General features: G+C 39.1%; 2 protein-coding genes across 2 annotated transcripts; both read right to left on the reverse strand.

Moving 5' to 3' along the window:
• Nucleotides 1-1,152: 1,152 nt before the first annotated feature.
• mterf4 (mitochondrial transcription termination factor 4) lies at nucleotides 1,153-4,348 on the reverse strand. The gene is made up of 4 exons (XM_008433768.3): nucleotides 4,197-4,348; nucleotides 3,592-4,012; nucleotides 3,107-3,291; nucleotides 1,153-1,631 (listed from the first exon to the last, which is right to left on the reverse strand). Exons 1-4 carry the CDS (start codon nucleotides 4,218-4,220, stop codon nucleotides 1,236-1,238), a joined length of 1,026 nt encoding a protein of 341 aa, XP_008431990.2. The 5' UTR covers nucleotides 4,221-4,348; the 3' UTR covers nucleotides 1,153-1,235.
• Nucleotides 4,349-5,951: 1,603 nt separating this feature from the next.
• On the reverse strand, nucleotides 5,952-15,800 carry pask (PAS domain containing serine/threonine kinase). The gene is made up of 20 exons (XM_008433769.3): nucleotides 15,174-15,800; nucleotides 14,837-15,051; nucleotides 14,570-14,740; nucleotides 14,032-14,166; nucleotides 13,490-13,624; nucleotides 13,117-13,339; nucleotides 12,293-12,474; nucleotides 12,090-12,219; nucleotides 11,798-11,969; nucleotides 10,346-10,578; nucleotides 10,099-10,216; nucleotides 9,471-9,988; nucleotides 9,235-9,377; nucleotides 8,658-8,825; nucleotides 8,427-8,552; nucleotides 8,176-8,310; nucleotides 7,887-8,086; nucleotides 6,454-6,587; nucleotides 6,222-6,371; nucleotides 5,952-6,139 (listed from the first exon to the last, which is right to left on the reverse strand). The coding sequence occupies exons 1-20, from the start codon at nucleotides 15,361-15,363 to the stop codon at nucleotides 5,982-5,984; spliced, it is 3,636 nt and encodes a 1,211-aa protein (XP_008431991.2). The 5' UTR covers nucleotides 15,364-15,800; the 3' UTR covers nucleotides 5,952-5,981.
• Between the last annotated feature and the right edge of the window lie 41 nt (nucleotides 15,801-15,841).

Raw genomic sequence — 15,841 nt, forward strand, 5'->3', positions numbered from 1 at the left:
ATGCAGCCTCTATACGAGTATGAAGTTCTGACTGATGCATTCTGAACTGGTAAATTTTATTTTATAAAAACCAACAAAGTGGAAACAATACACAACTGGTAAAACTTGAACACTTATTCTCATTTTGGACAAAATGTGTGTTATTCACACCTGTACTTCAGAAAATGCAGCTATCTTGTGATACTGATATTGCAGTTGAACTTCACCAGGTGGGATCCATAAAATTATCCTGTTTCACTCATGATCTGTCATGATTATGTCAATTAAATTTTGCAGCAATGGAATCTTAATGGTTGAAGTAGGTCACATAACTTTAAATATTTCACCACGTTTGCACAGATGAATATGGAAATGAGCAATCCAAACTTCCAATTAGCATACAATTCTAGGTTGATTATTAGAGACTCTACTTTTAAAATAGAAAGAAAAATTAAAGAATGATTAAGTTGATTTCAACCTGCTTAAGTAATCGATTTAATAGGCAATACTTATGATAAATACATTTTAAAGGTTCAAATAGTATAAATACCACCACAGCAGATAGATTTGACACAAACTGAACTGGATAAAATTCTATCTTGGCAATAACAAACCATGATATTTTATTGATTGAATGAAGGTATCTTACCTTATTTCTAAGAGAAAACGCTGTTTGTGCTGCATAAATCAATGATAGTCCATCGTACAACGTCTCTCACACGCTGCCTCTATCTCATAGATTCTTTGTTGACTCAGTGATGAGAGATGCAAAAAGCCACGGCCACTTGTTGGTGTCATAGTAACAGGGTGGAGCTTTTTATGCTTTTAAACTATTGCTTATGCTGTTGTTTTTTTTCTCCCCTTCTCATCTTTGAGCTTTTAATCTGATTTGGACCTTTTTTTTTCTTTTAAATTATTTCATTGCAGAATAGCAAAGATCCACTTTGGTTTAATTAAAAATCAAAAGACAGTAAATTGCACCATCCACATCTGATGCTTTGTGAGTGAGTTGAGGTCACCCTGATGTTATCACACTTCTGCCTAATGACGCCACCTAAACAAATACAAAAATTAGTTCCTCATCAGCAGACTGAGAAGCAACAAGTTCATGTTTGGTTATAATAATACTCTTTGATGCTAGTAAACAGGTATGAAGAGATGGAAGAGGCAATATAAAGAAAATAATTTCATTTATTAAATTAAATGCATAAATTTACTGATTACTGCCATTTATTCTTCTCACGCTTCCCTTTTATTCATTGTTTCTTCTTCTTATTGTATCCATTTTTCCCTCTGGAGTCCTCCTCCTCTTCATCCTCCTCCTCTTCCTCCTCCTCATCATCACTATAAGATTCAATGCTGCCATACTCGAAATCTTCCTCCTTCCACTCTCTTGCCAAGAGTTTCTGAAACACATCATATTCCTCAGGCGACGCCTGGGCAACATCTGCGATGAACGTCCCCTCGTCCACATTAAGGATTCTGTCCAGTTTGGGGTTAATCAAAGTAGTCTGTCCTTTCTTGTCTGGGGTCTGGTACAAGCCTCGCCGCTCCAGGAATGTATGCCGACAGCGCACGTCGTCTAGACTGAAACGAAACAACCTGCACTTCACCATCTCGGCCTGTTTGACACCCATTCTGAAGTAAACGTACTGTGGAGAGAGTATTTGAAGGATGCAGTTAGTTAACAAGAAACAAATAATAATAATCAGGGAATGCATGAAATATATCTACAGTATATAAAGTAATTTGATGAGTGTGGTACAACTCTTATTATTAATAGCTTGCTTATTTGATTATATAGTAAAAGGCTGTTATTAACCATGCAATATTGCCATGTAGAGAAGTCACTTCATAGCAATCCAAAAGCAAAGTTTTAGCCACCAGGGGGAGCACCACTGCTGCATGTCAGTGTCACACAAACAGTGGCATCAAAGATGTGGGTTAAGACAAAGTGCAACATACAGGCCTGGACAAAATTTTTTGGTACTCCTCTGTTATTGGCCAAAAAACCCTCAATGACCGCTGAAATTACTTGAAACTAACAAAAGCATTTTACTGGAAGTTAACGAGGGAGGGGACAGGTCGTAAAATCGACTTTTGAGCTTGAGTGTTGCTCTGATTCTTTCTTGCATGTTTGCGAAAAGCTTTAATCTCTTGTGGCATCCATTCACTCAGGCCTAAATGTTTGCTTTCACGAAGCGCTGTCTATTTCCACAAGGCTCCTCCTGCCACCGAGCACTTCCCCCTGCACTTCCCCACTGAGCTCCTCTAGAGCAGCAGTAGCATTTAGCAAACACCTGGTGAAACTATGCGTCTGCTGATCTTATCACACAAGCCACGTCTCAGTTCAGCACTCCTATTTTAAATGGCATAACAGAAAGAACAGGAGCTTGTTAATGACCCAGAGGCCAATTTCAAGAGTTCAAATTATGATGTCAAATTCTTTTAAGTTATGGCTGATATGTACAATAGTTTTTATAACAACTAAAAGTAACATAGTTACTTGATTATGCTATAAAATGGCACCGCGAGTCTGGAAAATACACAGTACCATCTCTTTATTATGTACAATAAAGATAACCTCTTTATTATTATGGTATTAACCAATGAAAATCAGATATTTTTTAATTGTGGTTAAACAGAATAATAATAATAATAAAAAAAACACTAAAACAGGCCTAGACAAAAATTATTGTAAGAAATTGAAAATGATTTCTTATTACATGTTAAACTAAGGTATGTCCTCTAATCGGTCAGTCTGCCTATTTAAAGGATGACAAGTAGCATGTCCTGTTTGGTGACATGGTTTTTACCACACCTAAAATGAACATTTTCATGTATTATTTTTGTTAGTTTCAAGTTATTTCATTGACTGTTGTGGCCTTTTTGTTCAATAACAGAGACCATTAACAAAGAGTTACCAACAGTTTTGTCTGTTGTGTACGAAAGAGGGCTGTTAAATACGTACACTAATAACCAAACTTGGACAATCTGTAAGAGGAATTGGGGTCAGGGTTGGCAGTAGGTGGGTGTGATCTTAACAGAAAGTGGGCAGCTGAAGTAAGTTCTTCTTAGAGATCTTTACAATATTAACCCCATTTGTTTCACTTCTTTACTTACTGACCTGAAACTTGTACTCTAGCTGGTCCAGGTCTTGCAACACCACTGCAGGACTATCTCTGAGGATTTCTGCCACTTGCTGGGTGGTAAACAGACACTTCTCTCTGAGGAACTGCACCACAGATTTTACAGACTTCACCGGCACGGTTAAGATCTTTGGGTAGTAGGACACGGTTCTCTGAAGACTCCCTACAGGAGAGACGAAGAGACATTTCGGTTTTATATCAGTGCCAAACCTTGTAAATATATATAAGGTATGGTAATTTGATTTATATAGCACATTTTCAGCAACAAGGCAATTCAAGGTGCTTTACATAAATCTCTTGAATTTCTTCACATTTGTACCAGATTATAATCACAAACTTCAATGTAGTTTTTTTAAAAAGATTTGATGTGATACACCATCACAACATAGTGCAAGCAGTATGTATTTATTTATTTACAGTTAAACATTTGAATATTTACCTACATTTGAAAAAATAATCTCACCTTCAACAAAACCCAGATGCCGCAGCTGGCTTATCCGCTGCTGAAGCTGCATTTCTTTGACCTTGTAGAGCTCTGGACATTTGTCCAGCAGCTTATGCACAGTGGTGGGGTTGAGCCCCAGGACAAACAGTACTGACAGCGTTGATAAGACGTGTTTGGCAGCATTCCCTCCTTTCATCCTGGACACACTGTCATACAATTGTTCTGCCTGGTACTCTGTGAATCCCATGTCAAGAAAAGATCTCAGAGACAGCTGAGGAGAGTTTCTCTTGTTGTGTTGCAATAGGGAAGAGGTCTGATCTGAAACGGAGCAAAGTAGTCTGCAGCTGAGGCTCAAAGGCAGATTAGATGTTTTAAACGTCTTAAACTGGACTGGGATGGAAGTGTAGGAGGGAACATAGTTTAGTTTTTGTCGAAGAACCTGTGGAGGAAAAATAAAACGTGCGAAGGTTATAGCAATTTCATTAGCTGCATGTCGGAGCTTCAAGGACTTTTTAACAATACTTCTGAGTTATTTGGATCAATTAATAACATACTCCAAAATTCAACTATATTCAAATTAAATTAAAATAAAGTACATAATGTCAAAAAGCATTTCAACTCACCTGCAGCACAACACGGGTCCCCATGGTGGTACGTTGTTCTTAGTCGTCCGACTGGAAATCTAGTGCCCAGGCAACGTTCCGGTGAGTTAGTTCACATTGTGCAATAATTGGATTCTTTAGTGCACAACCTGCACTCAAGAACCGGGGTTCTTCTAAAATTAAAATACAGAATTAATAGGGAATCCGTGGATAATGAAGAACAAATCTTCTTTAAAAAAGTGTTGTGTTTGGTGTGTGTTGTAAGTTCAAAGTTCAGCTTGGTACTTGCTTTGATGGAGAGTACTTCAGGGGGCAAATGGATGATGGGCATAATAGGATAAATTAAGGATGTTTTATGTCTTTTGCAGGCAACGGGAGGTATAGCTCCATGATGGACTGTCAACCTACCCATGGTGCACCCTGTCTATTGTCCATTGACTGCTGGAGAAAGGTACCGGACTCTTACAACCCTTTTAAAGGGGTATAGACAACTGATGAATGGATGGATGGGAAGTGTAGGTGTTATCCAAGGTGAGTTGTTGCCAAGTACTGTTCTTTTAGCAAATGCCAAACTTGCACTCATCAATTAAATAGCTAAATAGATGAGCATCATTCTAGAGAACATATCTCCACTTCTCTATAGTCCAGTGGCTATGCACTTTATGTATCACTGCTTCTGAGACTTTGCATTGTACCTGGTGACAAGACTTGGATGCAGCTGCTTGGCCGTTAAAACTTATTCCACAAAGTAATCTACACATTTTTCCTGAGCCAGTTTGATGAACTTTGGCCTCTAGAGCTCAACATTCCTGAGCTTCTGTTGCTCCCATTGCTTCTGGTTTGTTATTATGCCGCCAGTGGTTGACTGAGTAATATGTAATAGACAAATTTTCAACCTAACTTTTTTGCACATTTGGTATGCTATCACAGCTGGAATTCCCTGAACTACTGAAAGTGACATTTCTTTGTAGCAGCGTTTTGCATGGGTGAAAAAATACCTATGGTAATTATAGTGTAAAAGTTACAGGTTTGCAAATTATATTTAATCACTACACCCAGAAAAACTCTGTTTCTGATTATGAAACAGCTGTTTTATGATTGTTCAGTGTCCTACACTTCAGTCAATTCTGATTCACTTTACAACTTCAATTACATTTAATATTGTTTGGTATTTTTACAAAATTCTGTTAGTTATTGAAATAAACATGATGGATTTGTTAAGAATCATGAGACGTCTAAGGCACACTTCAGGCAATTTCCGAAAAATCAGAAGGAACGTGTTTTATGGAAAAACATTTATTGATGCTTAAAAATAAATATAAAAAGTGTTTATATGTTTTATGCAATTAAAATATCTAAACATCAAGTGCCCAGCTCCATGTAAAATTCTGATTAAAAACTTGCAATTCAAAAAATAAATTAATGAAAAAATAGAAAACTAGGAAACGATCCACACAATGTTACATGTATTTCTTTGCAAACAGGACAAAAAATACACATATATATATATCTAAACCAATTTTGGACTATGAAATCAAATAAGTCAAAGAAGGTTTGACTTCTTTTGTTTATATCTTCTTCCCCATAATGGATCATAAAATATCACTGGAGGAAAATTGCGATGAGCCAATGATTAAAAGAATTTGTTTACTAAAAAAGCCTCTATAAAAAAACTTAAAATTTGGTCTCCTGTACAAAATAGATTTCCCTTCTAAAAGCTTATCTTTTCTTGATTTGTAACTTAAATCTTCATATTACAAAATGCCAGACAGACTGTTAAGATTTCTACTGCTTCAAATTTAGTCTTCAATCCCCAAAAAGGTATTTTTGGAGTTCAGTTTCCAGAGCTGCCATTGACTGATTCTCATCCTCATCTTCCTCAGACAGAGTCTCATCGCCACAATCTGGGAACAAGCTCCGTCCCGCGTATGCAGTGGGACTTGGCTCCTGATTCTGTGGCGAACCTGGTAGAAGAAGAGAATGACTCTGTACATTAGAGGTCAGCAGATCATTGTAAGTCTACGCTTGATGCCGAGGAGTACTTACAGAGGCTCCGAGATGCAGGAACCACCTCAGTCCAGCTGTATTCGGCCAGGGAAATGGGCTGGCTGATCCATGGCTGCAACAGAAGCTGGTCTAAAGTCATCCTCTTTGCGGGATTAGAGTGCAGCAGGCCTTGCAAAACACCATGCAGCTCTGGGGCGGCAAACAGAAAATTTGCATAACTGATTTGTAAGAAGACAGAGCTGATAAACTCCGGCACAGAACATAATTGTACCTGGAGACAGGGGGAATGGAGGCTGAAGTTTGGCATCGAGGATTTCACCCACGTCACAGAACGGGTTCTCACTGAACAGCAGGGTGTAGAGCAAAACCCCCAGAGACCACATCTCCAGCTCTGGTCCCTCATAGCTGGGACAGGAGCACAATCACCAGATTAGCAGTGTTTAGCTTCAGAGCTTTTAGCTGAACTCTTAACACTGCATGGTTTCCTACATTTTGTATGCATAATGCAAAATGTTTAATGAGAGACGATCAGGAGAACACTCCCTTTAAACCAACACATCTAATGTGTTGGTTTAGAACTTCTCTAATCAATTTGAACTTCTCTAATCAGTTTGAATTACGTAAAGAAAGAGTTTTTAAGTGTTGTAGTTTAGCCAGAAGTTATATTTAATATTTAAACAAACATTTCTTAAGCAGGAAGCACCTCAATACACCATTTAATACACACTGTGCTGTAAGTTATATCATTTTTGTGGTACTTGATAGGTCCTAATGTGATTTAATCATTATTTTCCTGATAAAACAGTATGTTAGCTCTTATATTACACAAGGTGCTACAGAGCTTAACTTTTCAGTGGTGCTGAGAATTAAATGAGGAGTAAAATAAAACCTGTTGCAATTTTAAAGGGTTCTGTGTACCAAGTGGAATACCATTAAAATAGCTTTTCTGGATCTAATCTCGTATCACTTGTTTTGCTCTTGGGCTGCCACTTACAAATATTGTAGAAACAATGTGCAACAGAGGCTTATTGCAGAACTAAAATAAAAAAAAACTACTTATGGTGCCTTCAAAAAGTACTCTTACCTTTCAAAAGTTTGCATTTTTCACTTTTTGTCACAGAGTGTAATGCATTTCACTGAGATTTATGCGAGCGACCAGTAAAATGCAGCAAATAATTGTGAGGTGGAAGGAAAAGAATATCTGGAGTTTAAATTTGTGTTGGGCAATATGGACTGAAAATGTGATGAAATGTTGAGGCATTTATTGCAACAATCATAACAGTGACAAATATCTTTTAAAACGAATCCTTCCTACCGTCTATAAATGTGTCAGTGCTATAAAAAATGCCATATAAAAATGACCAAATAAGCTCCTTTTGCACAGCAGATACATTAAGTAATATAATTATTTTTTGATATTCATTGAATGTCTTAACAGTAGAAACAAAATGCTTCAATAGCAAAAATAACAAGCCTGCGTTAAAATGGTCACATCCTTATCTTTTGTGTTCATATGTCTGATACATTGCATTGAATAAACCTATGTTTGTGGCTCCAAAGCGTCAAATGTGAATATGTTTTGCACATTTTCATTTTATACTACTTCTCCTCGCAAAGGTGTTAAAATATTTTAAACTTTTGGCAGAACTGGAACCTATTTAAAAAGCACACATGATTTATTATTCACAAGGTTGAAACACTCACGCATTTCCCCGAAGCACCTCTGGGGAGCAGTACTCCAACGTGCCACAAAAATTATAGAACAGCTTCCCAGGAGACAGAATGGCCGCAGAGCCAAAATCTATCAATCGGATGTGAAAGCACTTATCAATGATGATGTTTTCATCTTTTATGTCTCTGTGAATGATGTTCTTTGCCCTCAAGTAGAAAACAGCTGCCACAATCTGAGGGAAAAAAAACAACAACAAAGTAGTTTGGATCAATAACACTTCATCTCACCTTCCACCATCGCCATCGCTGGTCATTCTTATACCTGTCTAAAGATGTAGCTGGCCAGGGGCTCGTCCAGTCTTGGTTGCATGTCTATGAATTCAAAAAGATCCAAACCGTCTCCATGTTTCTCCATCACCATCTGGAAATAGCTTCCATTCTCAAACACCTCTGCTACCTGTAGGCAGACACACACAAATACAAACACATACACCCATAAGAGGGTTCGGCGAGGTTTTTCCTTTTGCATAAAGGAACCCGATTGATTTATGTGTTCTGTGACATCAATGTTACCTTGACAATGTTATGGTGTTGAACTCTGGTCAATATGGCAATCTCCTGGCTCACTCTTCCCAACATGGGGTCATCTACCCAGCAGTCGCTCATTATTCTTGATTTGCTAATAAACTTCACAATTACCTGGAAATTTTTCATATAGGAAAAAAAAAATCTACATATAGATTTATGATTATGTAGGATTATGTCGTATTTACCATAGTTCTACATAAAACAAAAAGTTCATACTTCTTGTCCATCGCAACGTCTTATTGCCTTCCAGACAAACCCAAATGCTCCTTTCCCCACAGATTTGATTGGCTGGTATTCTTCTTCAAACTGCCCGTCACAAGCTCGAGAATGCTCCAGATCCAGAGTGGAGCGCAGCGCTTCTCCTTGACCGGCCTCGCCAGAACTCTGATGGACCGAACACAATAAAACAAACCATGTATCAGAAAGCTCCCAGGAACTACAATGACTCCTCTTTTCCTCGTCACTCATTGTTTTCTGACAGAAGACTTTCACAAGTATGAAAGGTTTTTATAGGAAACCTATTAGCTGTATATTTTTTAAACAAGGAAATACTGAATTAATTGTTCAGCTTCACCACTTTTATTAAAAATGATTAATTTTTAAGTCTTGTTTTAACATTTGAAGTGCTCTGTGTGTGCATGGACGTACATTCTGTTTCTTTTGAGTTTTATGAATTTTAGATTTACTGTGCTTTATTTTTCTTGTGGCAAGGTACAATTTCCATTTTATGTACATATACATGAGACAATTAAGTATTTTAGTAACTAAAATAAAACTCTCAGCTGGAACTCACCTTTCCTGGGCTAGCTCCTGAATGGTTGTGAAGTGAAGGCTCAGTTCGCAACAGCGCCCCCTGCTGGTTTGATCTTTTTATCCACACGCAGAACATGAAGCTTCCATCAGAGAGGTTAGTCCTGGAAACGTCACACTGCACATCTAGTGGAAAGGAGAGGGACAGTAAACGTTAGTCCTGCTGTTATGTTAATCATAATAAGGAAAACTGACATGCAGTGAAACTTCGTTACCAACCTACTCTTGTGCCGTCTCTGTGGTATCCACTTCCTACAAATTGTCCCTCTAGGACCTGCGTAATGTTTGAGGTCACCACTTGTCCATTCGCCGTCTGTTTTTTCGGTGTTGATGTGGCGGGCATGTCGGTCAAACTATTTGCTTGTTCTGCACTCTCTTGGCTATTGCCTTTAGGAATCAAAGAGAGCGCTCCCCACTGATCCTGCTCTTCGCTCAAACCGAGCTCGGCCTTCACCGCAGCACCGGCGGCCTCCACTTTCTGGTCTGACTTTGCCACACCTGGAGAGGGCGTCTGTAGAAGCTTGGCTGCATCACCGGCGTACTCTCGCATGCTGAGCACCTCCGCGTCATCGCTCAGATCCAGCTCCGCTAGAACGCGGGTCACAGCATCTCCGTTGGAGTCGATGTCCACAAAGCAGCTGGCTGAGTCCAACAGAGGAGCAGAATTAGACTCATTCACCGGGGCAGCATCACGACGAAGACGGCCAGAGAACTTGTCAGAGAAACCAGACGATGATCTGAGAAATTAAATTCCAAAGCAAAGTTGTATTTTATTTTCTACCGTTCTCTTATGCGAAGAGTGGATCTTTAGGTTTTTGTAAATGCATCATTGGCACATTCTAATGACCTGCTGTCCAATGAAATGATCTCAAAGCTCGACTCTTGGAGGACCGCGGCGCGTGAGCGATGACCTTTCACCGCCTCATTACAGCTGCCACCTGCTCTCTCATCCTGTACAGGTGTGTCTGCAACATATTTCACAATATCATTAAGCTTTCACTTGTTTTCCTGAACTTTGACAAACGCTGACAAAACATGGTCGGTCAAGTAAAAAAAAAAAAAAATAATTTAAAGAAAGCGAACTTAAATAGCACCTGGTGTAATCTTGATCGCAGGTGAAATATTCTGCTGAATCACATTGAGCAGCTGCTCGTCTCTGTTCTGGTTGGACGGCTCAGTGGAAATCAAGCAGCAGGTGTCTTCATCTGGAGTTTCCACCCAGGCGAACGTCTTAAGGAGAGCCTGGGTGGAATCTGCACAATCCAGCGTGTTACAGCCGGGAGCCGCCCGGGCTGCTTCCTCAATCAGCTCTGCGGTATCGTTGGCCCTGCAAACACATTTTATTCACTCTGTTTATTAAGTTGAGAAAGAAGAAGAAAACTTAAGTTCAGATCTAACAAAAAAAAAAAAAGTTCATACAGTGCCTTTACAAATATCAATAATTCTTGGGCTTTTTCGTATTTTGTCAGGATATAAACATTGAAGTCTAGATTTAAAAGTGTAGAAAAGAAAAATTCAAAAACAAAACTTGGATCTGGTATTGATACTATATATGGATATACTTTGACAAAGGAAGTTTTAATAGAAATAAACAACTGTTTTCAGAACTGTATTTGTAACAAGCTGAAAATTGAAAGCAGTTAATAACTTTTCTTCCATTTTACATTTATGAACTGCTTTATGATCGTCAGATTAAATTTTGTAACTCTAATCCTAGTTTGTCAATATATTCTGTTCATTCAAGTTGATGCCACTTGATGTTATTAGCTAGTCTGTGTAAAATTGATAGAAATCCCTTTGAAACAGCAACAATCTGCAAAATTGTGTTTTATAAAAGGAGTTATTTCCTCTATTGTTTTGGGAACCGTAGATGCAGTTGGTACATTTTTTGCTGCCATGTTTGTGGAAGATCTTACATTTTATAAACAAAAATGTGGTCAATCTTAAGGTACAGTAATACTGACAGACATGCCATTCATTTAGACTCAAAAACAGCAAAAACAGACTATTGTTGAAAAGATAGCAGTGACGTTATTTGTCAAATACAGACTACAAAACTATGAATTTGTGAATTACAAGTGTGCATTTAGTCCAGACTGCATAATTGTGTTATACATTTTCTTACATCTATAATTCACACAGTCTCCAGTTTAGACAAAATAAACATGCATTAAGCAGAGAGATGTAAACAGCGTTTAAATGTGATTACTGGCCAGAGATGGTAGATATCAGGTTTGACAATAGAGGTGCTATGTGTCCAGATTCCCTGCAAAGCACATTAAATATACATGAACACCAGCACTGTTAAATGCATGCTTGCTTCTGCATCGTTCACCCTTCCAGTATTTAGGAGAAGCCTGACAAAAGTATTAAAAATAGTGCATCTAACTTCTTTAAACAACTGCTAACATAGGGTCTGTTATGGTCAGTATTACACAGTGATAGCAAATATGTGACTCTGTATAATACCCACAACCAATACGTTATGCATTTGAGAAAAAAACAACTTTCATGAGTAAATAGGTATATAACATATGATAACTTACATGACCAAATGTGTGGAGGTAACTGCAGGAAGAGAGAAGGTTGACGTGGCACTGCCTTGATTCTCCAGCCTGGAGCTGGTTCCAGTAAAGATCCTGCCTCTTCCTGATGAACTTCTTTTCAGGATAGCCTGCTGCACCATTCCCATGTCTCCAGCCACCAAGGACGAAGGTTCTGAGGGAAAAAAAAAACACCTAACTGATCCACAGTGCAAAACATACGGCATGTAGAAATAATCCTGCCGGAAAAGACGAAGATCAAACCATAAATTTTCAGAAAAACAGAAGTGCTCACCATCATTTTCTGATATTTTGGACGCAGCTGGACTTTTGTTCAGCACCATGCAAGTGTCAGAAACAGCGCCAGCCTTTTTGCCCGCGCCAGTCATCCATTCATAGAAACCGGGCATCAGAAAAGCGGCACTCTGTTGACAAAAAGGGACACAAATTAGAGCTGGTCTGAGCAGCAGCCGTGCTGGACTGGTAAGTTTGACTAACCTTTCCTAGAAGCTCATCCTTGCTGTACCCAAACAATCTGAGGGCCAGATGGTTGTGAATGCTGAAGATTGAGCCATCTGGCCACAGGACCAGAAGGCCGCTCAACGGAGCGAACGCCCAGACAGTTGCAGAGTATTCTGGCGTTGGTGTGGGAGAGGAGACGGTGTGGTCAAATCCGTCTTCTGTCAAAGATCCAAAAGAGAATAAGGTTTTATCAGGTTGGTGGTTTCAAGAATCACCTGCAGTTTGTCTCACTAAAACAAAGATCTATTTATGTGCATATAAGAATAAAGTTTAATTATATTTTTTGTGGAAACCTTTTATGACACCCAATTTCCATTTACTTTGATTCACTCACCCATTTGGGCCGTTTGACTCTTATGGAACATAACAAAACACATCTAATCAAACCAAACTGCCTCTGAGCACCTTTGTGCTGGTAGCTATATCTATTGTAGCCATAAAAACACATTTCCCTTTAGCTGACTAATAGATTATAGAACATTAGATTGCTGGTTGTCAAATCGAGCACATCGTACAGGCAGGTACGAAACAACCAAAGATACAAATGTACAGAATGGCAAAGGTCCAAAACACTGACCGAGGATTTGTAACCATTATTACAATGAAAAAAATTAAATAAATGCATCTTGCAACTACTATTTGTTTCTCTAGGAGTGTGCTGAATTGTTTCTGCTCGTTAAAGCTTTTTGACTTGATGCAAGACAACAACCATCTCTTTCATTTTTCCTGTTATATCACAACGATAAAATTCTGGTGTTTTTAAGGCTGCAATATTTATAAACAAATTATAGATAACCAACCTGGAGATTGCTCTTTAGTTAGAGCTTCTTCAACGTTACTATGATCTGAAAGTCTCATGTTGCTCACAGGAGAAATGAGACGGGAGCCGTCTCTTGACAAGGTGCCACCGTCGTTGTGGTGGTACTGGGGTTTCCCACACAGCGCAGCCCCCTGAAGTTTCACATAGAGAGGGACAGATGCACCTCCTGTGCTTTTCCCACACACCTTCTGAACCCTCAGCATCTGAAAGAAAGGGAGAAAATGCGGTCATAATCAGACTAATGAAATGCTAAAGCTAAAAAAAGTCTGAGGAAAACCAGCTAGGTACTGGAATTTTTATAAAAAGTGTCAGAAAAGGGAGATGTCATGAGGTAAATTGTGTCGTGCGCTTACTTTGGGCAACGCATGACTGTAGACAGGGATTTGTAAAGATGGGATTAGCTCCTTTACAGACACTCCTTTCAGCTCCTCTGGGTTGTGATATCCATGGAGACAAGCAAACGCCAAGTCACAGCTTAGGATAGAGCCCTTAAAATGACATCAAATATGCAGCAGGCATCAGATATTTATATAGACCATGAAAAGACACATAATCCTCTTTTCTGCGCTGTCTGACATTAAATCAAAGCTATTTTTTTATGCTGAGGTCAGGTATGTTCACTAAAATTATTTCCATGTATTAAATGCCAGAATCATAATATTTACTTTCTTTAAATTCAGAGGTTTAGATACACATTCAAACAATCTGGGGAAGCCCAAATGATGATGTCATGACTTTTTTGTGAGCTTCTCATATGTTGATTCACAACATCCGAATTAAAAACTGGACGAACTCAGTCTGAGTCATTAAATCAGACTAAAAATAGAGTTCTGAATCTTTCTGTGCAGTAGAGGTATGAAGGTAATTTTTCCAGGGTAAATATTGGTGTACTCACATCTTGGGAGAAGGACACAAAGGAGGATATCCTCTCTACACATTCCATCATGACAAGCCGGTGGTCTTCATTTTCTGACTGCCTCTGGGTACACACCGATACTGGTACCTCTCCAGATAATGTCACAGCATCCACCTCGAAAACAAAATCACAAACATCTAAAAAGGTACACATATATTTCACCAGGAGAGTAGACAATTGTAGTTAATGGAGCACTAGATTGGTAGCAGTAGATTGGATCACAGTTGTCACACAGTATTCATGTGGTCCATATTACCACGACAAAGGACTGCCTGGTTGCAACATTTGCAATTTCTCAAGGAGCTTGCATTCAAACTCAGCTTGCCAATACTATATTTTGCCAGTTGATTCATGTGCTTGATTCAAATTTAAGTGACCGTGATGCTAAATCTCATGGGGACATTGTAAAGGCAAAACATTATTACAACATTGTGTTTTCTTCATATTATGCGGCCCAGTTGACTACGTGATGAACTATAAAACTCAGAAAACAATTTCAGTTTCATAGATTTCATACCACTTTTCCAGACACAATAGCAACAGTTCCATCTGTACGCTGATAATCTTCTTCCAGCGATTCTTCCAAAACTTGAGTCGTTTTCTTTAAGACAGAAGACAACTTCTTTCCAACCAGATCCTCAGTGGAGCATTCAAACAGTTTGGGCGCCTGGTCATTCACTGATAAAATCTATTTAAAAAAAAGTTTAAAAAGGACATAATTAAGTGGTTAGATTCCAGATATGAAGAGCTATTCGGTAAATGTGAGTGAATGCATGTACAGTACCTCAGTTGTTTTGTGGGAGACGACAAGAACGACTTTGTTAGGGTTGATGGCAGATGGATGTCCTGACAAAGCAAAGTCTCCAGAAATAACCAGACTGATGAAGCTTTCCTCAGATTCAGTGGAAGAATTTGGAAAGGAGTCAACAGAAACTTGGGAGCCAGGAAGTAAACAATGTTTTTTTGTTGCCACTGTAGTGCAAACATCCAAAGGCTCACCTGTAACACACAGTTATCCACTTTCCAATAAGAGCGCTAATTAGAAGTGCTTCAGTTTTTGGCTTAAGTGGATTTCAAACATCCGGACTTGTCAAGATGACAGATGTAGAAATAAATCTTACCTGCGATGAAATCAGGATAATTGCGATGTTGCAAAGCAACAAAACCTTTGCAGTTGCTCGGTGTCCGAGTACCTGGGAAGGACTTATTCTCTAAATCATCCTTCAGCTGATCGCAGGAGATGTCGGGTGGCACACAAATGGTATGTCCTTTGTCTCCCAAGCTCATGCATGATCTAATATCAGTCGACATTGCTTTTCATCATCTGTGGTGGAAGTCAACAAACTGAGGAGGTTTTAAAGGACACCCGAGCAGCTGGTGAAGTAGCCTTTACACCCACATCAACTTGAGTATGGCGGCTTGTATTTCCTCGTTGTTAGGAGGCAGTTTCAGTTGGTGTTAGTTGACAAGGTAACGGAGTCTGCGCTGAGATTTCTGGCAGCTAACTCCTATGCTAATGCTACTACAAACACACCCACTGAACTCAGCTTTTGCTTGGGTTACTCGCTTCACCTGAAAAGCCGCATTCTTTAGACGAGGTTTGCGGAGTGTTGGCAAAGCGTCACGACCTTCCAGACGGTTACTCTTAGTGAAAAAACAGGCCTAGTTATTGTTACTGACAATACTAGGCCTGCTACAAGTCTGTACTCCCCCGAGTGTTATTTTTGGAAACCGCGGGTTTCAGGGAAAAGACGGATACCTTTCTTCTAGCCAATCGGAGCTCCTCGTG

Source organism: Poecilia reticulata, chromosome 17 (assembly GCF_904066995.2).
Source record: "Poecilia reticulata chromosome 17, P_reticulata-male-v2, whole genome shotgun sequence".
NCBI lineage: Eukaryota > Metazoa > Chordata > Actinopteri > Cyprinodontiformes > Poeciliidae > Poecilia > Poecilia reticulata.